Genomic DNA, 24,265 nt, shown 5'->3' on the forward strand with positions numbered 1-24,265 from the left:
CTTCAGTCTCTAGTATCTTTTCTTAGGTGCTCATCGCAACTAAGTCTACCTCGACCGACTACTCATTGTTTGGACAAGACTGTCCTCACCTTGAGAACATCAGTAACTTCAAAGACATCTGTCTTAGAAGTCACGTGACACGCGCGTCTCTGATATCTTCCGACTCGTCGTCGCCAGTCTCAGTCGCCATACCGGACCCTTCCGGTTACATCACGAATGTTAGCGGACGACGCCCCTCTTAGGGCTCCGCATAACAGATCTATTTGAGTGCGTAACACCTTTAGGTGCACGCACAGCATCTACACTACCTCCACTTTTCAAGGCCTCTTTCAAATCATTACAATCAGGAAGGTGGAATACACCAGGTGCTGGCTTCTTGCGAGGAGGTGACACAGTACTATTTGTGGAGTCGCTCTCTCTGCGAACATGAGCCCGCTTTGCTGATGGACGTGTCGGATTATGTGCTGAGCTGTCAGTAACAGTGGAATTACGTCACACAGTAGATAAGGCATCTGGTCCTTTGAAGTCAAGACCAAATGGGCCTTCATCCTCTTGTTGTGTGGCCCATGGGTCTTCTGAGTTGGTGCCAGAAGTTCGTGGGTCTCGTTCTTCAGTAACAGTAATGATAGATCTGTGTCGTTGGAGCTGTTCACGCAAGATATTCTGAGAAATCTACGAGTTAGCAGAGTGACAATACATTGAATGAGCGGAATCTTACTTCTTCTTCAGTTTTATCCAGCCATGCCTCATACTCACTCCACTGCGCTGCAGGTACAACAACCATGAGTAAGAATTGCTTGGTCTTGAAAGTTGTCGTCTTTGGTCCGCATTGAGATTGGACTAAGCACTGAGCTAAGAAGTACGGAATGGCAGGCAAATGTCTAGATAGGTCAACCCAGGTAGCATCCCGGACAACAAATTCTTCTGTGCACCAAGGAAATCCCCTTCCAAATGTGAGGATTTTCGGTAGAATAGTATCTAAAGTGATTTGTATAAGCCCAGGGGCGTCCAAGCGAGCATCGATGTCCTTCTTTCCTTCACAAATATTCTGATTTATGAGCATCAGAAAAACAGCAACCTGGAGAGATAGAAAGAAAAACAAATGTACCCCAAAGTTGATGCCACACCCACTTTTCTTCCGTGAATTTCCCTCGTATACAGCTGATATCTCTAATGTGATGGTCTCTGCAGGGGGCGGAGCATATGCCAGTTTAGCCCATCGTTCACGCTCCAGACCATACTGAGCATGGTGCACAGAATACCCTGCAGCACCAGATACCATGTTCGGGTTGGAACTAGCTGGCAATTGTTGCCATGATAGAGGCACAGCGATATCTGGGCCTGAAATGCGGCCTATGTGCGCACTGCTACTGGAGGGCTGAGACAAGAAGGGTACTACACGGGGTGGATTGATAGTTGCTATTGACTTTCGCCATTCAGACATGTTTGATATGTAATAGAGAAATTTGACTTACACTTGCGTTGTGCTGCATTCATGGTCTGGCGTATGATATGAGGATTTGGAAGTAACTGTGATTGTGTGGCTGGATGTAATTAATAGTGTCATTGATCAAAAGCTATATAGGGGTTTCAAGTGTACTTACAAGAAGGGCGGACTGAAGAGGGTCGGACTGAAGTTGAAAGCTTCTGTGAGTATCGCAAGTAACATGCTTCACAAACGAAGCGACCAGGTTGGCCAGGCACAATGGTGGCAACATAATAGCATGGAGCGCCTTTGAGTATTATGCCACGGCAAGCAGGTCAACCACAGACACAGTCCTCCTTGGCAACAGCATCTTCGGTAAACTGAGAGACGAGTTCCATGATGCTAGTAGGTGCTTGTGTGATGAGTTGAAGGAATTGAAGGAATATAACAGTGGCCATACAACACTTCAGAGACAGGCTTTATATAAAGACTGTTTGGAAAAACTCACCGCTCTGAAGAGTTGCATCTAGTAAGTGGAGGGTCATTGATATCCCGCAGTACTGAGTTGCATCTAAGTCGAGAGTCAGCAAATTCTTCAGTGAGTTGGATCATTGTGCGCAACATGTGAGTCACCATGATCACGGTGTCTTCTTAGATAGATGATCTATAGATAAACACCTATAAAACAAATATCTCCACGGTCAGCGATTCAGACAAATACCAATGACTGATAACGTGGTCGTTCGTGGGTGGCTAGTTGTATACTATCCAAGGTATGTTCAGCTAAGGATACTTCTGCAAGATCAGTAATACGATGGTCAATCCAATCTATGGACTTTGACAGGAAAACAAACAAACAATGGTCAGCCCGACAGTATGGCGATGACCAAAAGAATATACGGGTTTCTTCCTCAAATTCCCTTTCAACAACAGTGCCTCGTGCCAACTATACTCCAAAAGAAATGGTGCGGAATTACAATGATAAACTCCCTCAGCACAAAACAGGTAGAATCAAAGGTCAAGACTAATCAGATGCTTTATTGTAGAACTCTTAGCTCAATATTGAACCTGCTGTCAAGGAACTCTTCTTTGAGTATTCAAACAGACTCAGGAACGGACGTCCTTGGGTTTACTACCAAGTCCCCTCTTCAACGGCTAAAGCCTAGCAGGCACAGAATATCTTGGCTCAGTATCGCTACTCAGATGAGTGAGGTCAAGCTTCACTATCAATTCCTAAAGTCTCCCCACTATGCTACTACTGAGTCTTAGGTGGACGTAGAGACAACACGAATATTTTGGATCAGTATTTTTGGACAAAGAACACCAAAGGTCAGTGAAAGTAAAAGAAAAGAAAAAGAATAATAGAAATCAGAATAAAAGTGTGGCTGTACCTTGCTTGCTGGTTGTTGCACACAGTGAGCTCACAGCGGGTCGTTCAGTATGATGAGCTTGCAGTATTACTGTCTCTTGAGAGTGTTCCTCTCAGTCTTGAAACAGTTCTTGACACTGGTACTGACACTTATCACACCTTACTTCACAACTTAGTGTTAGTTGGGCTGAGAAACACCCTACTACCTGCTGGTATCTGCTTTTTTTATTTCAAAAACTGAGGTCATTATATACACAATAAATGTGGCTGTGCTACTAGTGTATTCAAGAGTCATCAAGAGTCATAATGAGTCATATGTGCAAGGTGAGTCATAGTGAGTCATAGTAAGTATCTAGAGTGAGTCATAGTGAGTCATATATTCAGAGGGAGTCATAGTGAGTCATTGGGTATTTGCTAAGTCATGTGACCTGTCCAACCCCTGATGACAAATCCAGAAGGAGAGTAAGAAGTGTCACATGATATGAATCCTGTGCGTGGCTGTCTTTGCTTTGCTTTGTTTGAAGGGTGAGAATGATGCGAGCCTAGTATTTAGGGGTTTACTAATGTTTTTCCAGGACAACATATGTGGGAAATATTTTTCACAGTCACCTGACATGTGTGGGATTTTGTCTGGGTCATCACCATGGCTGACTAAGCAAAACTCATCGCAGAATTAAATGTACTAAAATATTCAGGCTGCTGGCATATAAACTTGAAAAAATAAAAAGAAAAGCAAAAAATATTCCCTTAGCCTCAGTCCAACTTCAGATAAAAGGGAAAAGGGTTTCATAGTGGTATTTCAGGGTATTTGACTCATGAGAGAGTATTGGTCGTCCATGCACCGAACCGGTTTGGTGCAGGTCAACGGTCAAAATGATGCACAGATTCACCATGTGGTCGAAACAGCACACAGATTCAACATATTAAAGTTATCTGCCACAGTGTATCCGAAAGTCTCCACATCAGACTTATCATGGCGGACTTTATTCAATTGTACTGACCTTTCAAGTCTAGCCATTTGTCGCATTCAACCTCAGGCTGCAACTCTATCGGTGCAGTCGCATTCAACCTGGTGTTCATTCAGCTAAATCTTATCTTGGTGTTCAAGTTGGTGCTCAGTGCACCTATTCCGCTGGCTCCACTCTTATCTTGGTGTTCATTTGGCTAACTCTTATCTTGCCAGTGGTGTTCAAGTTGGTGTTCAGTGCGCCTATTCTGCTGGCTCCACTCTTATCTTGGTGTTCCTATTCTGCTGACCAGTGCACCTATTCCGCTTATTGCTATCAGCACTTGCCATTGAAGCTTTTAAAGTGCGGCTATCATGGTGACCGTCATTCAAACTACTATGCCCAACCAAAACAAACAAACCCATATGCACCTCTCTATGTATTGTGATTACAAGGCTAACATGACTTGCAATATCAGCACCTCTTGAGGTGATTGCTCCTCACATCCTTCAGTACTGGAAAGCGCGTCAAACAGACAGGAAGATCGTAGAAAACTTGCAGAATCATTTCGACATGTCTCGTTATGGACTAGGGTGAGTCGATTTCCACTAATTGATACTATCTTCCTGATCTTTGTGTGTAGATACACGAAGTTCAGAGAGATCCACAATGACATGGGTCTCCTGCATACCCGCCAGCAGAGCCACACCATCGAATCTATCCGTGAAGCCATGATCAAGCTTCGCAAGGCATACCCAAATGCTGGTGCGCGGGAAATGGTGATTTTGCTATTTCACGAGAAAGAAATGAGTGTTTCAAGGTACTTAATTTGTTCGACGTTGATCTGTATCTGACTAGCTATCAAATAGAAATTTAGTGATAGCATACTGTGCCATCTATGAAGCTGACCTCGTACATCAGCGAAAAGCTCGCCGTCTCAAGCAGAGGCAGTTCTGGGCTGCCGGCATCAACGACCTATTTGCTGTTGATCAACATGATAAGTGGCTTCGATTCGGTCTTGCATTGCACACTGGAGTGGAGCCATTCTCAGGTCGCATCATGTGGATCCGAGTGTGGCATTCCAACCGCAACCCCCAGCTCATTCTCACTTACAGTGGCTCAAAAAAGTGTCTCAATGTTTCTGACTTTTCATGTAATTGCTTTAGTATGAGCCAGGGTGTGGGAATATGACTATGCTGTAGGGAGGTGTCATAATGCTATACTTCTCAGCCTCATTTATGCTCCCTGTAGCGTGGGAATCTGATGTCATCATGTGCAGATATGGCTATTTGAATTTGGTGACTCATTGAGACACTTTTTTGACTTTCAGTTTGATCAACACAATCTCTATAATTATGATACTTTATGTGACCTCCTGTTGCTCTAATCACTTCTGCCACTCCTCTAGCCATGCTATCTATCAATTTTGAATATTTCTTCTTAGTACTCCTTTCTCACTCTGCTGCAACTCTGTCCTACAGCTGAAATAGCCCCTATGATGAATTTTGATAGGCTGCAAGCAATTTCTTAGATATTTTTCAGTAATATTCAATAGGGCTAATGTATGGGGACTGTGCTAGACATGATAGAACATTGATATTATGGTCTTTGAGCTGCTAGTGACTGACTTGGACATATACTTAGGATCATTATTTTATTGCAACATGGTATCTTCCTCATTAATATATGATTTCTGTATGCTTCTTAGCAGACTCTCATCTAAAATAGAGATGTACCACTCTGTATTAGTTCTTCACTTCACTTCACACAGAGAATATACACTCTATTACATCTCATATAGCTCTATACCTCTATGTTTGTTACTCCACACTTGAGAGTTTACACAATTTTTTTTCTTTTAGTGGTTCACCTGTCATTTTATGGATGTATTCCCAGCCATCTGACTTCATTATATTTATCTTGGTCTTATCTCATAATATAATTCTCTTCCAGTCCTCTTTCAGTCCAGTACTGGTCTTTAAAGCTGAAGTTTACTTCCTATTTCTATAGGCTAGGGATAGGAGAATCCTCTTCTGATTGATTGTAACTTTAATATTTGTTGCCTTGCAAGTATTGTTGATGGTTTGAGTGGAAACAGTGCTGGAGATGATGAATTGATGAATTAGGTGGCCTGAGTAGCATTAGCAGCCTGCCCAGTTAGAATATGGTAAATGTGAGATCTTCATTCATGTGAAGTAAGATTTCAAGTCAGTCACTAGCAGCTCAAAGACCATAATATCAATGTTCTATCATGTCTAGCACAGTCCCCATACATTAGCCCTATTGAATATTACTGAAAAATATCTAAGAAATTGCTTGCAGCCTATCAAAATTCATCATAGGGGCTATTTCAGCTGTAGGACAGAGTTACAGCAGAGTGAGAAAGGAGTACTAAGAAGAAATATTCAAAATTGATAGATAGCATGGCTAGAGGAGTGGCAGAAGTGATTAGAGCAACAGGAGGTCACATAAAGTATCATAATTATAGAGATTGTGTTGATCAAACTGAAAGTCAAAAAAGTGTCTCAATGAGTCACCAAATTCAAATAGCCATATCTGCACATGATGACATCAGATTCCCACGCTACAGGGAGCATAAATGAGGCTGAGAAGTATAGCATTATGACACCTCCCTACAGCATAGTCATATTCCCACACCCTGGCTCATACTAAAGCAATTACATGAAAAGTCAGAAACATTGAGACACTTTTTTGAGCCACTGTACTATCTTGAGACCATCCAGAAACTGGGTTGTAAGTTCATTTTAATAACTATCTATTGCACTGTTACTCATTTAAGTTGCCTTGCCTGGGTATGACAGATATGCCACTAGTGACTCAGAGTGATCCCGGCACTGAAAACTATGGAATCGCCAATGCACACACTATGCTTCATCAAATGTATGATCCGGCACTGCAAGGTACATTACAACACCGCTGGATGTGGACCAAGAAGAATGTTAAACCGGAGATCACTTGGTCTCAGTTGCCGCGCCGGTTTACTCCTGGTTTTGAAACACTCTTGGATGAAGGAGTGGAGAACGGCTGGTATGATAGCGATAACACCCTTCAGGTGTAAGTGACTTTGGGCCTGGCTTTCCACCATTTCGACTTTGCTCACAGCAGTGTATTTAGCATGATCTTCCGCTGGATTTTTATTCCATGGCTTCAGTGTGAGCTAGATAGGTATCAGGACTGCGTTAATAACACCCTCAAGAGGCCAGATCATAACAAGGTATTTGATTGTTTGATAGTAGTCATTTACATTTGTTTAGCGCTTACAATCTAGGTGCTTCCACACGGTGTACCTAATCTAATATACGAGTCTCCAGAAGATTTTGGGGCCTTGAACTTTAAGGTGCGCTTCATTCAAATACTACTTGAACCGTGTTGTCACACTAACTGGCTTATTATTCTAGGTAACAGTCAAACAAGACGATATAGACTATGTCCGCTGTCTCTATGTGAACCCTGATCATCCGGTCTTCGATTTGGTTCCCCGAGCCCTCAACAACTTCATTCAAGGCTGTTATGAAGACCTAGGCCGTCCTACAATCACTTGTCAGTCTGTGTGGACGGTCTACTTAGATTTGTATGATTTGATGCAGCGCTCTGTGCAGGTGCCAGCTGTTGTCAGGTCTCTTACAGATGGCACTGACCCAGATGAAGAGCCTTTGCCTCTCCTCGAAAACCAAAATGACCTTTTTTTTCACGAGGATACTGATGGTGCTTACTATATGGGTGGCATTCACGGCGGACAAGGTCTTGGTACGTTTTCTCTGTTTGAATCAAGTTTGCACTAAATTACCGCACATTAGATGCATCTGATCATCACCAGCTGGATGAACTGGCTGAGTTGGACGAACCAGGTGCACACTTACTGCCTACAGCCCCAATCATAGAGGAAGAGGCATTAGTTATTGCAGGATTCTCTGATGAGGAGGACAACGACAAAACATTTGATTGGTGACTTAACTTAGTGTAGAGTTTGTCTTTTTTGTGTTAGTTGAACTAGCAGTGACATGTGGCTATGCCCCTCAGTCGTGTTTAAAATTTGCATATATTGTTTGCAATTTGCAATGAACCCTTTTGGCGTGCTTCATGAATTCATGATACAAACCAACCAACTTCCCATGTGATACTGTCACATGACTGGCAAAATGTGGCACTTTTTCCTCGACTTACATAATCTGTCGAGGACAAAATGCCACATTTTCTGGTCAGGTGACATTGTTGCAATAGTATAGTAGATGACACTAGAGGTGCATGGAGTCCCTGCATCACACCTGCCTGATATGAGTGTGGTCACGCTATGTAACGGAGCGTGGCAGTCCTGTCTTCCATACAACTGGAATAAGTTGAGCCATCTAAGTCCGAACGGACGATCTGCTAAACAGCAAGATGGACGTGGTTCTTCTCTCAGATGAGAGATCAAGGTTTCTGGCTAAGGCGAGTGTAGGTGACTCCCTTAGAATAGTAGTTCTTTAGATAGTAAGGTTGGAGACCTTACTAAAGGACAAGTTCCAGGTAAAACCCAGTAGATTAAAGTAAAGAGTACAATCGATGGACTACATGTCTATATAGTGAATGTTCAAGCGGAGCTTGTAAATGGTTATCAAGATAAGGAGATAGAAGGTGGACAGCCCGCTTGATAAGAGATGACGGATAGCAAACATAGTATGGACAGCCCGTTTGATGGAAGATAAGAGATAGCAAACATAGCGCGGACAGCCCGCTTAGGTAAGTGGTGAAAAAATGAATAGGAGCATAAATGTTATTGTAACATTACCCCGTTGTTATGGTCAAAGTCACCGACTATGACTTTAACTGTCCATGTTATCATAGTAGCAAGGGTCGGCTTCGGCATTATGAAATTGGATGTTGTTTTCTTTGGTGCATCCCCGCATCACCGTATATTCATGATGAGCACGCTCTAGTTCCTCATCAAGCTTCTGGTCCTCCCTGGCTTCCCATTCAGCCAGGGCGTCATAAAATCCCTCGTCGGTGTAGACCAACGGAAATTGCTCCTTCTTCGGAGTGTATGGACAGTAGATAGAAAAATGACCTGGCACTTGGGCCTGGCATACGTGGCAGTGGTATTGCGGACAGTTCTTATGGCGGTGTCCAAGTGCTTTGCACTGGTGACAGATGAAATTGTCTGCAGAGAGGTTGGGTTGTTTCATAGTAATGGTGGACATGGAGGGATCAAGGGTAAGGTCGATTACCTCCTGCTTCTTTCCCTTGGAGGACTTTGTTTTAGTCACTCCATGGATGACTGTTCCCTTACAGGTCTTTCTTGCGTAGATTCTGGTTGGTGGGGGAATGGGTAGGGGTTGAGAATCTTCTCTAACCGGACTTGGAGGAGGTACATCAATGGTGGTAATGCTAGCAACAGCGCTTGGCAGGTGACCGACTTGGGTCGTGTTTCGTTCTGCAACAACTCGTATAACTGCTTTGCAGACGTCACTAAAAGAACCAGGAAGAAGCTGAATCGTGAGAGAGCAAATGCGTCTCTGGATGTGTTGGCATGATAGTTTGAGGGCATTGTCCTCAATGTCGTTGAGCCTGAGCTCTAGCTTTGCGGTGCTTTGTATGATGTGGATTTGGGATAGGATGGGGGCAGCGATATGTGTGGGTTCCTTGGCTAGTTGGTTCTCTATTTCTTCCATGTGAGCAAGGGACGAGAGAGTGGTTTCTACAATGACGTTGTCTTCGACATTAATGATGTTTTGTTTATAGAATGTGTCACATAGGGAGAGGTGAGAAACGTTGGAGTCGGTAGGCAATGGTGTCTGAGGAGGAGTCATGCTTTGGTAGGTTTCAATAAGGCGGGAGCAGATGACTATTAGTTCAGTTTATGTCTCCTTTTATAGGCAACTAGGAGTTCTTTAGAACTCCGCAGGTTCTCTTCGGGAATCCACTCATTGCTGCCAGAGGAGTACCCGACCCAAGATACAAGATAGCATCTTTGTTTTCCCGTGCTTCTGTGGCTAAGAATAGCCTTGACTTCATATTCTTCTTCGCTGTTGACTATATCTGGAAGTGGTTCTGCATAGTTCGGTCCATGTATTTCTGTCTCCTGATAGGACGATAATTCGGAAGCGTGGAACGTGGGGTGAACTTTCCATTGTTCAGGGAATTTCAAGGAGAAAGTGATGGGAGATAAGACCGCTGTTACGGGAAATGGTCCGTAGCGTTTGGGTGCAAGCTTCCTGGATGGAAGTTTGGTCATGAGGTTGGTGGTGGTAAGCCACACCTTATCTCCTATCTTCCAGGGGGTGTACTTCTTTCTGTGCGACCTTTCTGCCATTCGTTGCATAGCGATGTTATGACAAGAGATCGCTTCTTCGCATATCTTCTGCAGGGTCCTTAGCCATTCTTCTGCTGTGGGCATGTCGGAGGATGGGAGGACATGAGGGATTCCTCTGGGTTCATATCCCATCATGAGGAAGAAGGGGGACTTATTCCTTGCGTCGTGTTTGCAATGATTATGGACGAATTCTGCGAGAGGGAGATGGTCGGACCATTCAAGGGGGTTAGTTCTGCAGTAGATTCACAGGTATGTTTCTAGTTCCTGATCGAGTCATTCATTTTGACCATCAGTCTGGAAGTGGTAAGCAGTAGAGGCGGCGATCTGATACCCGAGGAGGTGAGCTAGTTCTTTAGAGAATTTCGAGATAAATTGGTGTCCTCAATCAGAGATCACCTTCTCATGGAGTCTGAACCGTTTAAAAACATTTTTGAAGAAGAGTTTAGCTACTCCTTCCGAGGAAATGGTTTTACTGCAAGGAGTAATAATTACCCCCTTCATAAGGCCATGGTCTACCACGACCATGACAGAATTGGTTTTCTGTGCTAGCCTCGTGCCTCGGCTAGCGCAGAAATGAGTCTATGCTTGAGTAAGCAAAGTGGCACAATGCACCTTGCTCCGACTCACATCAGTAGTCGAGCTACAGTCTCTCATTATTAGAATTCTCTTATCATCTACTATACCCCGCTGCCTTTCTTTACTACGCTATCTACCATAATGCCAAACCTTGCAGAAAACCCTAATTTAGCTGTCATCCCAAATTTCCTGTCGCCCGAGCATGCAGAAGCTCGCGCACAACTCATCAGCAATGCAATAGACAACCAACAGGCAGCAGACCTGCTAGATAACCTCTGGTGCATCCAGAACAATGCAGACAAAATCTGATGGGCAGACAGACTGGAAGACGAAGAAGCCGAACACAGACAAGAAATAGAGGCAGAGGCGGAACGACAGCGAGTGCTTCTTGCAGAACAGGAAGCCGCTATCTTAGAAGACCGGAAAAAGAACAAGTCAAAGTACACCCCAATCCGTAACACTGACATCCCCTCCAACCCAGTCATCCTTCCATGCCAATACGCCATCCGAAAGATGAAGTCTGAAGACTATTGTGAACTGTTCTATTTCACAAACGCTGGCCTAGAAGAAACGTCCCGGGCCACCTTCACAGCAGATGAGGATGCCCTCGTTATGCTACCCACCTCAGACGGACTTCACAAATGGATCCCCGCCGGTGCAGCACGAGACCCCAAAGTGCACATGTTAAAAGATGAAAACCTCACATGGGAGCAGTTCAATGAGGCAGCCCCTTGCATGATTTCGGTAATGAGAGAGAATGATTGGCTGGACGACAGAATCGACATGCATGTAGCCTTCTGGTTGGCTCTGCAGAACCATCGCTGGTGGCATGACTTCAATGCCCATAAGCAACGAGCACTGCTGCTCTACCAAGCTCAACAGCAAAGGCGATGGCACCTGTCCATTGGCAGCTCGAACAGCTGGAGCTTAGCAAAAATCAACCAAGACCTCTTAAACAAAGCTTGAGAGGTGATCTTCGACCAGTTTAGGATCCAACAGCTTTCCATTCAGGTTCGTACACTTACAAAAATCTTAAATGAATGTACACTAAAATTAACTCTTCCCTATCCTCCTTTTCTTTCGTTTGGCGATCACCGCCCTTGCACAACGTTTGGCATCACGTCCAAACAACAACAACCCCTTCACCAAACCCTGGACATCGCATTCCACCCAACAAAACTGGCCATCATGGCTATGTCCTTCCCCGGACTTCCTACCCTTCCAAACCCTGGACATCATGTTCCTCCCCCCCCCTCCAAAACCCGGACATTATGTTCCTCCCCCCCCCCCAACCAAACCCAGACATCATGTTCCAACCCCCCCCACAAATCTGGCCATCACGGCTACGTCCCCTTCTGGACTACTCTTTGGCCACCGTGCGCCACCAAACCACCAACCTTCCAACCCCTCCCTCCTTTCCTTCTACATCACGACACTTAGCCTCGTGCCATCGCGGCTACATCCATGAGCAGAGTTCAACCACAGCACAATCACTTGGTTTCCAGTTCCCAAAAGTGTTCTCCACCTCCATCGCCAGACTCTAGGTTCACCAAGAAACCTAGAACCTTTCGAGACCCCAACGCGCCCCTGCCTTGTTGTGCCATCTGTCTCAGATGCAACCCGCACCGAACAATCGACTGCGCAGCAACCCTTACCTGGGATGGGAAACATGACACCATCTCAGAGCGCATCCATAAAGCCCTCTGGACAAAGGAAGGAAAACAACTCTGCACATCCTGGCAATGAGAAGAAGGATGCAACAGCAATAGACATGACTCCCGACACATCTGCTCAGGATGCGGAGCATTCACACATGGAGCCCAGTGCTGCCCTAGAGCGCAGAAGGCATAATCCCATCACACCTTACAAAGTGGACGCCTGGACTAACAAGCTCCACGACGCAGGACTCCTCCTGCGCTTTTCCAAAGTCCCTGAAGGTATTCGTTACAGTTTCAATTTAAATTTTCCTACTATCTCTTCTACACAATCCCCTCCTAATAAACCTTCCATCATTACTTACAAAGACCAATTTCTCGCCAGTATACAGAACAAATTTCAATCCACACGCTACATAGGACCCTTTTCTACTTATACCCTTTCCAGACTTATCGGACCCTTCCAGTCCTCCCCCCTTTCAATTATCCCGAAGCCCAGCAAGCCGGGCAAATTTAGATTAATTCAGAACTTCTCCTTCCCCCATTCCTTCGATCCCCAATTTCCAAACCCATCCATCAATTCATATATCAATGCTAATGATTTCCCCACTACCTGGGGAAAGTTTTCAGTTGTTTACCTACTTATATCGAGACTCCCTCCAGGTTCAGAGGCGGCCACGTGCAATGTCGCAGACGCCTATAGAACCATCCCCCTCCACCCCTCCCAGTGGCCTGCTGCTGTAGTACGCACATCGAATACCGAATTTTATGTTGACATGTGCACAGCTTTCAGAGCGACACCTTCTGCAGGCGCTTATGGACATGTGGCAGATGCGGGCGCCGAGATTTTCCAATTCAAAGGCCTAGGCCCATTAGATAAATGGGTAGATGACCACATCTTTTTTAGAATCCGAAGAGAATTTCGGGATGAATACAACCAAAAGCGGGCACAATGGCACCGTGACCTAGCCAAACGAGGCATGCATCAAACCGACAGTAGGATATGGTTTGGCGGCCACATTTTTGATGATGGTTTGACAGAAGAACTTAGCGAGGACTGCTCCCAGCCCATCAAAGACCTATCCGGCAACTCACCAAGATCAGATCACGATCTCCTTTTCTGCTCCAACTTACAGGACATTGACGACGCCTCCATCGATCTAGGCATCCTCTGGCAACTTGCCAAAGACCAGCCCTTTGCTCCCACCACCATCTATATCAGCTTCCTATGGGACCTCTCCCTCCATCTAGTCACGCTGTGTCTCACGAAGGTCGAAAAGTACCTAATGGCCATTCACCAATGGAGAAGGAAGCCGGCACACGTGCTACAAGAAGCACTCGAGCTTTATGGAAAACTGATGCACGCCTCCGCAGCAGTGATAAGGGGTAGAGCGTACCTTACGAGTCTCGAACGTATGATCGCCATCTGCCGGAAGAAGCCACTTCTCCCACATCGCCCCGATAAAGAGGTTGAACCGGACCTAAACTGGTGGGCAGAACTGCTACGATCAGGTGGAGTAGCCCGCCCAATCCACCAACCAGCACAGTTCTCGAAACCTCTCACCTTTTCTGATGCCAGTTCGAGCATTGGCATTGGCATTGTTGTCGGCGACCAATGGCACGCTTGGAGACTTGTACCAGGCTGGCAGACAGCCAACAATGCAAAGCGGGACATTGGCTGGGCCGAAGCCGTTGGCTTCGAGCTCCTGGTCTACACCCTCGCCTCTCTCCCTAACATTGGCAACCACATCATCGTCTACGGCGACAACACGGGCGTGGTGGAAGGCTGGTGGAAAGGAAGCCACAGAAACAAGGCCGTCAATGAAGTCTTCCGACGAATACACGAATTCATTCACGCTCTACCCAGATGTTTTGAAATCTGCACAGAGTATGTCCCCAGCAAATCTAACCCTGCCGACGACATCTCCAGAGGCGTATTCAGACCTAAGCGCCTTCTACTCCCTGAACCCCACCTTCCATCTCAAATCAGAGAACTCGTCATCGATGCTACAGCTCCCCTCACCCCAACAGAACTTCGCCTGTTCCGTAATGGGAAGTATGCCCCTGCTGCCACTAAAGTCATCGACATAACTCTCACTCGCCAACAAGCCTTTGAGCGAGCCAGAGCACTGCGCGCAGAAGAAGACGAAATCATATTCAATGCCATCTCTGACTAGTTCGACCACCCCACACACCTGTTTTAGCGCCCCGCTAGTACCCAATCCTCTTTCCCTGCCCAACACTCTTCCCCCCCAACGTTACAGACCTGACCTCGCTCCTCTTCCCTCACCCTTAAGGCCGCACTGCCTAGCTCATGAACGCCTCCATAAATGGCTACCGTCTGGTGGCAATGCGCGGCTCCCAACACGCGCAGCCCAAGAGGTACCAGATATCAATATCTTGGACGCACAGCTCAATCATATCCTAGAGGTTATGGGCGCATCTTGGGCACAATCCACCAAGGAAACTTACGGTGCGGGCCTATTAGTATTCCATGTATATTGCGACACTCTCAACATCCCAGAACAGCAACGCTGCCCAATTCCCCCTACCCTCCTTCTTGCATTTTTATCGAGCTGCACAGGCTCATACTCAGCATCAGCACTGGCCAACTATGCAGCAGGATTGAAAGCTTGGCATTTGTTACACGGCCGTCCATGGATTGTAGATGCCAAAGAACTTAAGGCTATTCTAGACGGAGCAGCCAAGCATGCCCCAACCTCTTCGAAGTGTTCCAAATGTGCCCCGTTCACAGTAGACATTCTCTCAGCCATTCGCTTGCACATCAATCTCAACGACCCTCAAGACACAGCCATTTTTGCTTGTATCACAACCACATTCTATTCCATAGCGCGACTCGGGGAGTTTACAGTACCTATGATCCAAGCCTTTGATCCCAACAAACACGTCACTTGAGATTGCTTTTCAGCTGCCGTTGATCGCAACGGACTACTGGTTACAAAATTCCATGTCCCGAGCACAAAAGCATCTCCGCTAGAAGGAGAGGACATTTATTGGGCGCAACAAGACCACCCATCAGACCCAAAAGCCGCTCTAGAGAACCACCTTCAAATCAATGCATCCGACAACAAAGCACACCTCTTCGCTTGGAAGCACCCCAAAGGCCTAAGGCCCCTCTCGAAGAAAGAACTCACCAAGAGACTCTCTTCCATTGCACATACCACCAACCTTCCAAACCTTAAGGGACACGGACTGCGAATAGGTGGTACCCTAGAGTATCTTCTAAGAGGAGTCCTGTTCGATGTGGTTAAATCTATGGGAATATGGTCAAGCGACACATTTACCCTATACCTCCGAGAACACACAGTCATCATCGCACCATACATTCAAGCTTCTCCATCGTTAGAGCCTTTCACGTGCCATACAATGCCTCCAGTGCGTACCCAATCAGCTTCCCAAACTTTTGTTAATTCAAATCGCTATTGCATTTGTACCTAGTCCATATCCAATCCAACTTGCTCCGTTTCTCCACTAACTGCACGTTGAAAGGCATGGACAAAGCCATTAGAAGGCGGAAGATCAGTGATCAGGTCAACAGAGACCTGACTAAATGGGTGAGTGGCAGAGGAGGGAATGGGACACAATGGCGGTGTGGTTGGATGAGTGTCAGCTTTCATTTGCTGACATAAGGTGCAGCCAGCAACATAGTTGTGAATAAAGGAACCCATGGCAGGCCACCAATAATCCCACTTGATCAATTCCTCCATTTTGAAGCGACTGGGGTGACCAGCAGTGGGGTGATCATGGTGTCGTCGGAGGATGTCAGATCGTTGTGCAACAGGCACATACACTCGGTCTTTGTAGAACAGTACACCATTAACAAGTCTTCAGTCAGAAAGAGCAGATTTCATAGGAGGAAGACAGACACCATTCAAGGCATCAGAGGCGGTAGCAAATAGAGGATCATCAAGTGAATTGAGAGATATAGCAGTGCTAAGCTCATCATCCAGAAGTCGAATAAACATAGAGTCAGGCAGCAAGATGCGGTCTTCATTATCATCTTTGCTGAGACTATGATCAGGTCTGCAGGAGAAAGCATCTGGTGTGGCAAGTTTGGTACTGGGGACATGGTGGAGTTGAATATCATAGTTGGACAGAGTCAATTGCCAATGTGCCTGCTGTCTAGACAGTTTCTGGGCCTGCCGGAAATACAGGAGGTTCATATGATCAGTGAAAACGATTATTGGATGAGGACTTCCTTCGAGGTAATGACGCCACTCATTGAGGGCACGGATTACTGCAAGGAGTTCATGGTCGAAGATTTCGTAATTCCTTTCAGCAGGATTAAACGACTGAGGGAGATACCTGCATGGATGGTATGCCCCGTTTTCATCGGTCTGAAGGAGGACTGCACCAGTGGCGGCAAGCGAAGCATCAGTAGCTAGCGCAAACTGTCAAGTGGGATCGGGGTTGCGTAGGACTGGCTGAGATAGGAAGCACTGCTTTAGAGAATCAAATGATTCTTGGCAGGCAGCAGTCCACTCAAAGGTGTGGTCTTTCTTGGTAAGATCTATCAAGGGTCGCGCGATGTCGGAGTAGTGAGCTACAAATGCATGGTAAAAGTTGCAGAACCCGATGTAAAGATTTAACAATGCTTGATACTATACGAAGTAAGTGTCAGCACTATACAATGTTGTAGTGGTCTTGCACAGCCTAGTCTGCTATACTTGCTAGACAAGTGTGTTCGACCCAAGGGGTTTGCTATTGGAATAAGTCTATAGTTAGTCAATTGAGAAACCGTCAAAAGTCCGAGTGTGAGAAACAGAATCCGAAGGTATAATTACAAGTCTGATGCCAAAGCGTCGGCCGATGTTTTTGGGTTTAGTGGGTTAGCGGGTGTCGGGTACGGGTTCGGCGGGTTAGCATCAGGTTAGGGAAATGATTGTCGGGTATAGTGAGCGGTATGCAGAATATCGATAATGACAGGTGTTTCAGATAGAAAGTGTGGTAATATTCACAATGTCAACTAAGAACTACAAAAATATCAGGTTTGACCACAAAGTGTCGGGAAACGGCTACCTACTACTTGGATGATGAATATGCTATGTGGAAACCAATATATATATAAGTACATAGAAATCCGGAACCCTATAGGCGAAAGTAGCGGCCGAAGAATTTCGGGTCCGATGTACATGTAAATAAACACGAGGTGCTGCGGATTATGGGAAAACATGTAATAGTGCTGGCTACGATGTGAGTAATGTGTGAAATAATCAACTACGCACCTAGTGGGGCTAGCTGACAAGACAAGACACGGATAGGACAAGTGCGCGTGAAAAACGTCGGGTCCGCTGGTCAAAGTGTCAGGTTCGGCGGGTATGCGTCGGGTTGCATCGGGAAGTGAATATCGTGCGACAGTCATTTGACGTGATACGTGAAATGGCTGAATATGAGCCTAGCGCAAGCTCGAGTGCTACACCAAGGAATGAACGGGTTTCTTTCACATTAGCGGGCACTGGCCAATGCTTAATGCCCTCCACTTTAGCCTGTTCCATCCCTACACTGGGGGCAGGGACCAATTTGCCCACAGATCAAAAATTGAACCCAGTGTGATCTCAGACAGACTTGGATCACCTTGAATTCTAACAGAAAATGATAACAACAATTTAATTTTTGTGTGCATTTTTCTTAGTTTATATCAGCTTGAGCTATATTGTCACATATGAATTTTGTTCAATATATACACACATTTTCACCACACATCACATTTACTCTGTCATATCTTTTTGTTCTGATTTTTCCCTGGGGTCACATGATGACCACATTTTCAATAAGTTATAAACTTACAGTTTGAATAAATTCAAACTGTAATTATTTTATGTCTATTCTTTTGTCATTGGAAGCAAGCTGAGATATTTTTGTCTGTAAATGCAAGCAAGATAGTACTTTAATTTTGATCACATTCTAAACAACTATTAATTTATATCACCCTATGTTCTTCCTATGTCTATACTGTTGTTTCCCTTATTTATAATAACAAACACAGTATCAGTCAGGAGAAGAAAAATTAACAAAATGTGAGGATAATACATACTGTGTACTGTAAACAAAATTGGTGATAAGATAAAATCAGACTTATCTTTGTTGGTGAATCAAATTTTGACCAAAGTCAACATCGACAGTCGACAGTTAACAGTCAACAGATAAATCAACTGTTGACTGTTGACTGTCGACTGTCGATGTCGAATTTGGTCAAAATTTGATTCACCAACAAAGATAAGTCTGATTTTATCTTATTATCAATTTTGTTTACAGTGCAAAGTATACACCATGACTACATAGGACATGCCAAAGTTTTGGCAAAATCAGCTGCAATGTCAAACTTGCAGCAATCCAACCTGTTCCGGCCCAAGCCAGGTCTAAATAAGCTGAGCCAAGCCCAGGCCCAGGTCACTGCCCTTGGGCTGCAAAGCTGAAGCCAGTGGCTCAAGCTGCAACTTGCAATTCATTTGCACTTGCTACCTGCATGGAGATGATTGAGATATGACTCGGAGCTGTCCAGGCCGTCAGTACTAAAGTATTTGCACAGTGGTGGTAATTGAAGCTGATGGAAATGAAAATTGGAGGAATGACGAGACAAGTAAGTTTTGATCTGGAAGAATAATAGATTGCACGGAGGCAGGAACAAGGAGAACATTAGTATCTGAGGCTTTTGTGTCGGCCATTTTGAGTGCTCAACTGGTGTGAGAAAGAGGGAAAACAAGTTGAAATTTTCATTGCAAGAGACTCAAATCCCATGTCAGACAATGGCTTGCTTCTCTGAAAGAGTTGCATTGCAAACTTCTAAGTTAATGATCAATGATCAGTGAGGAACGGCAGAAGATTAGAATGCGACCCACTAAGACCATGGGGGTCAACAGACTTATTAGCACCATGTCACCACCCCATGGCCATGCGCCTGTTAATAACACACCTTTTTTAGCACCTCCTTTGACCTATTGGTCGCAGGCAGGGAGATCGTGTTGGCCTTCCAGTCGATATTGGGCATCATGGCGCTAAGCCAAGGTTTTCCAAAAAGTAGATCATCATGCTTGGAAAGTTTCGTTATATTGAACTTCCCATACATAAGTCTCCGATCGAGACAAATGAATAGCATGCAGTAGTGGGTCACCTGTCCTGCCGAGGACGGGCTCCCATCTACTGTGGTGATCCGGAAGGGTTTCTTGAGTAGGTGGGTCCAGATCCCATTTCGCTTGATGAAGTCATAGCTAATGAAAGTCCCACCTGCCCCTGAGTCGATGATTGCGGTCGACTGAATGGTTTTGGCACTGCAAGAAGAGAAAAGTGTCACCGGGACACAAAACTCATTGGATTTACCAACAGCTTTAGTATACAATGCACAGATAGAGGGAATTGACCGTTCGACAAGCCCTCTCTTTAAAAATCCTTTCTTTTGACAAGGTTGACTTCCATGTCTTCCTCGTCAGAAGACTCGTCAAGCTGGCGGACGCCAGACTTGCTTGGCTTCTTGCCTTTGTCTTCTTCGTCGTTCTTGTCTCCTCGGCGCACCTTCGGGTGGAACTGGGAGTCGTTTGCTCAATGGCCCTTCTCTTTGCATTTGAAGCAAAGGCCTTTATCGAAGCACTTCTGTCGTTCCTCAGGCGTGAGGGTACGATCAACGTCCATTGCGTCAGGATCGCGTTGGCGGACCTGAGGTTTGGGGACATGCTGGTGAGCGGAAGGGCGTACCGATCTGTTGTTGGACACAACTGCTCTTGATCGCTTGTAGTTGGATTCCAACTGTGTCGCAGCAGTGTACCATTTGTCAATGGTAGTTGGGACGATTTCCTTCGCATAGATGGCGGTCCGAAGTCCTGGTTTCAACCCTCGTTCGAAGAAGTGGATGAGGGCGACGTCCTGCTTGAGACTAGCAGTGGACGACAGGGTCTTGAACGTCGCAATGTAGGGCATCACGTTGCCGGTTTGACTCAAACTGTGGAGCTTGGTTAGAGCCTCAGTCATCCGATTGACCGGGTGGAAGGATTCAGTGAAGGCCTTCTTGAAGTCCTTCCAGGAACCGAAGTCAGTGGTAGGTTTGGTGAAGGCTTCACGGTAGAAGGTGTCGGCCCAGATGCGTGCGTCCCCAGCATTCATATACTGGAGTGCAACAGCGACCTTGGTTTGGTCGGAGTTATAGATCGTCAGGTTGATGAGGAAGTATGTCTCCACCGAGTACATCCAGCGCTCGGAATCATCGATGCTTCCATCATAGTTCTGTGGTACTCCAGCCTTTAGTTCAGGCCTGGATACGACCACTGTCAGTTGTTGGGTGGGGCCTCCGGACATTCTTGTTCCAGGGTTCGAGTTGAGATTACTGTACGGTTGTTCGTCGGGAAACTCATCGGAGGACGTATGGTCTTCTTCCGATTCTTCTTGTTCTTGTTCGGAGTCCAGAGTGTTGGGATCACGTTCCCAAGGGTACTTCAGGATCCAGGTAGTCGTGGTGTCTGTTGGTCAGGGGGCCGTGCAGATGGCAGGGCGCCAAAAAGGAATCTTGAATCTTTTGTTATGCACTCAAATAGATCTGTTATGCGGAGCCCTAAGAGGGGCGTCGTCCGCTAACGTTCGTGACGTAACCGGAAGGGTCCGGTGTAGCGACTGAGACTGGCAACGACAAGTCGGCAGATATCAGAGACGCACGTGTCACGTGACTTCTAAGACGGATGTCTTCGAAGTTACTGACGTTCTCAAGGTAAGGACAGTCTTGTCCAAACGATGAGTAGTCAATCGAGGTAGACTTAGGCGTGATGAGCACCTAAGAAAAGATACTAGAGACTGAAGCTGAGGGGGCTTCAGAGGGAAGTATGTTCCAGGGAAGATTGAGTAGATTCAAGTTAGGGAATCTAGTACAGGGTGACCGACTACTTATACTAAGTGGAAAGGGTTAAGGGCAAGGCTACCGTACTGTAGGTAAGGGCAAAGGGGAAATGGAAAGGGTATAGGTACGCTGGTAGCAGAGCCTGATTAGTGATGTGAGGTCGAATGCGGAATGAGACTGAGAAACGTTGGAATGAGCCAACGGTAAGTGATACAATGCGCAGCACGCATGAGTCAGAGGAAAGATAAGACAAGATAAGGGAAGCCACATTGGTGGCACGAGTCAGAACGAGTCATAGCCCGAGGGCATGTGCGCACGTTGGTGCGATAAGAGGGGGACGAGGGATGGGAACGGTCCCAAGGATCCGGTCAACGGATAGTCGGTAGAGAAGTACGAGCCGGAGGCATACGAGGGCGAGGATGAAGGGGAAAAATGATAGGGGGGCCATGTAGCTGATGTTACTTGTAACAATAATCCCACTTGTGTTTCAGGGTTCAGTGCATTTCAGTGGGCATCCACAATTGTTTTTTCCTGTTCCTTGATCTCATTCTTCCATTTCTTTAGTCGATGACTCAAACTCTCCCCATGGGTGGTGTAGCACTTGAGCTTGTGCTAGGCTCATATTCAGCCATTTCATGCATCACATCAAATGTCTGTTGCTCGATATTCACTTCCCGATGCAACTGGTCGCATATCTGCCGAACCCGACACTTTGACCAGCAGACCCGATGTTTTCCCACGCACTTGTCCTATCCATGTCTTGTCTTGTCAGCTAGCCCCACTAGGTGCGTAGTTGATTATTTCGCACATTACTCACATCGTAGCCAGCACTATTACATGTTTTCCCATAATCCACAGCACCTCATGTTTATTTACATGTACATCGGACCCGAAATTCTTCGGCCACTACTTTCACCTATAGGGTTCCGGATTTCTATGTACTTATATATATATTGGTTTCTACATAGCATATTCATCATCCAAGTAGTAGGGAGCCGTTTCCCAACACTTTGTGGTCAAACCCGATATTTCGTAGTTCTTAGTTGACATTGCGAATATTACCGCTCTTTCTATCTGAAACACCTGTCATTATCGATATTCTGCATACTGCTCGCTATACCCGACAATCATTTCCTGAACCCGACATTAACCCACCAAACCCACACCCGAAACCCACTAAACCTGAAAACATCGGCCGACGCCTTGGCATCAGACTTGTAATTATACCTTTGGATTCCATTTCTCGCACTCGGACTTTTGACGGTTTATCAATTGACTAACTATAGACTTATTCCAATAGCAAACCCCTCGGGTCAAACACACTTGTCTAGCAAGTATAGCAGACTAGGCTGTGCAAGACAACTACAACATTTTCATATTGCTGACACTTACTTTGTATAGTATCAAGCATTGTTGTATCTTTACAGCGGTCACCACAAACTCATCCTCACAAGTAGGGGGAGGGACTACACTCTGTTAGTCTGTGTGACATTTGCGGGAAGCAAGCCATCCTGCTTGCTACATCATCAGGACCATTTGCTGCAGGTAAAAGTCATCCTCTGCTCATGGTGAACCTACATACATTGGCAAGCATAATATCAAGGTCATCATCTCCAAGTCCCAGGGCTGATGTCAAAACCTTACTCTCTGCAACCATTTTTGCCTGTTTACTCAGTCTATCTGCATCCCTTTCATCCTCACATTCGTGGACAGCTTTTCAATTTGCCATAATTTGGAGTGATTGAGGCAAGAAAGCAAATCAGTGAAAGGCTCCTACTGCACATTGCTGAAGTTTGAGAAGACATGAAGTCGCATAACACAGCTTCATTGTGGGTTTTATGGTCTTCTTCGGCTTGGAGAGTTAGTAGTGCCAGATGATGTAATTTTGAGGGACATGTCAAAAATCACTCAATGAGCTTCTGTTGGTTTATCCAACAATGAGCTCTCATTCCTTATCCAGCGTGACAAGACCGATTCATGGAATCGGGTGTTAATCCAATGTTGGTTGGTTGGTTCAGACCCTCTCCCTCTCTTCACGCAGTTCTTGGTTGCGTGGGACTCTCATTTTCCTCTGCATCCATTTCTGTGGCTGCACTCTAATGGCAAACCTCCTACATGTCCATTGTTCATTCGGAGACTGCATACATTCTTCGGACCAATGATATTTAGTCACTCGATGCAGGCAGGGGGTGCCACGTCCCTTGCTGGTGCAGGTTACTCTTTCATGGTCGGCCAGCGCACGACCTGCTGTTTGCGGATGTGTAATGTTGTGTGCATCATCTTTGTATTACTACCTTTTGTATTAGCATTCATCTCTTCAGTTTATATCTTTGGGGGGCTCTACTACTTATCTTCGTGTCATACTATTGGTCAATAATTGCAGCCAGTTTCCTCCACATCTGGAGGAACTGTTTCTTGGCTATACCGGTGCACGGATGCCTTCTGAAATTGTGTGAGGCCCATTAGTTGGGTGTAATTTTATTTATACTAAGCTAATGGGCTGCGTGATATCTAGCATCATCGTGAGCGACATATCTTCCATTTGAGCTTGACTCAAATACTCTCCACTCTCAGTGGACGTGTTCGGTGCTGATCGTGTTTAGTGGTCCCGCCTTTCACATGTCTTTCAGGATTGAGTCAATCCTCTTTCAGGCTCTGTCCTCCTATGGTGGAGCTATGCTTACTTAGCAGGCGGTGTGATGTTATATTGAGCTTGTCCCCTTTCTTACCTTTACCATCACCTCACTTGGTGAGCTCGTTCTTAGTTCATTTGTATATCTCTTTCTTACCTTTACTGTCACCTCGCTAGCTAGATTTTGATCACCCACCACACCCTCCTACTTGGTACATAGTTCAGCATTCATTTTGGGGGGCTCTACTACTTATCTTCACGTCATACTATTGGTCAATAATTGCAGCTGGTTTCCTCTGCATCTGGAGGAACTGTTTCTTTTAATGTTTGACAAAACTTTGACCGCCAAAATTTCAAGTTAAGCTAGACATCTATGCCAATTTATATATTTGTTACTTAATTTGTTACTTAATCAAGGTGATAATGTCTACAAATACATGAAGTTTTCGACCGCCCAAAGTTTGAAGTATTGTCTTCGCATTTTGTACAACATGTAAAGCACTCTTAGATA

At 45.6% G+C, this 24,265-nt stretch overlaps 5 protein-coding genes across 5 annotated transcripts; 3 read left to right on the forward strand and 2 right to left on the reverse strand.

Annotated features, from left to right (window-relative positions):
- Positions 1-492: 492 nt before the first annotated feature.
- Positions 493-1,444, reverse strand: F5891DRAFT_1187121 (uncharacterized protein; the record flags this gene model as incomplete). The annotated part of the gene is made up of 3 exons (XM_041366787.1): positions 493-663; positions 719-1,048; positions 1,109-1,444. The coding sequence occupies 3 exons, from the start codon at positions 1,442-1,444 to the stop codon at positions 493-495; spliced, it is 837 nt and encodes a 278-aa protein (XP_041227242.1).
- A 2,871-nt stretch (positions 1,445-4,315) lies between these two features.
- F5891DRAFT_1187122 (uncharacterized protein) lies at positions 4,316-4,933 on the forward strand (the record flags this gene model as incomplete). The annotated part of the gene is made up of 3 exons (XM_041366788.1): positions 4,316-4,335; positions 4,386-4,562; positions 4,612-4,933. 3 exons carry the CDS (start codon positions 4,316-4,318, stop codon positions 4,931-4,933), a joined length of 519 nt encoding a protein of 172 aa, XP_041227243.1.
- Positions 4,934-6,566: 1,633 nt separating this feature from the next.
- Positions 6,567-7,712, forward strand: F5891DRAFT_1187123 (uncharacterized protein; the record flags this gene model as incomplete). The annotated part of the gene is made up of 5 exons (XM_041366789.1): positions 6,567-6,817; positions 6,878-6,977; positions 7,032-7,100; positions 7,162-7,510; positions 7,561-7,712. The coding sequence occupies 5 exons, from the start codon at positions 6,567-6,569 to the stop codon at positions 7,710-7,712; spliced, it is 921 nt and encodes a 306-aa protein (XP_041227244.1).
- Positions 7,713-8,565: 853 nt separating this feature from the next.
- Positions 8,566-9,549, reverse strand: F5891DRAFT_1187124 (uncharacterized protein; the record flags this gene model as incomplete). The annotated part of the gene is made up of 1 exon (XM_041366790.1): positions 8,566-9,549. One exon carries the CDS (start codon positions 9,547-9,549, stop codon positions 8,566-8,568), a length of 984 nt encoding a protein of 327 aa, XP_041227245.1.
- A 683-nt stretch (positions 9,550-10,232) lies between these two features.
- F5891DRAFT_1187126 (uncharacterized protein) lies at positions 10,233-11,594 on the forward strand (the record flags this gene model as incomplete). Its single annotated transcript, XM_041366791.1, has 3 exons — positions 10,233-10,301; positions 10,346-10,355; positions 10,945-11,594. 3 exons carry the CDS (start codon positions 10,233-10,235, stop codon positions 11,592-11,594), a joined length of 729 nt encoding a protein of 242 aa, XP_041227246.1.
- Positions 11,595-24,265: the final 12,671 nt, after the last annotated feature.

Source organism: Suillus fuscotomentosus (assembly GCF_016647785.1).
Source record: "Suillus fuscotomentosus strain FC203 chromosome Unknown F5891scaffold_20, whole genome shotgun sequence".
Classification (NCBI taxonomy): Eukaryota; Fungi; Basidiomycota; class Agaricomycetes; order Boletales; family Suillaceae; genus Suillus; species Suillus fuscotomentosus.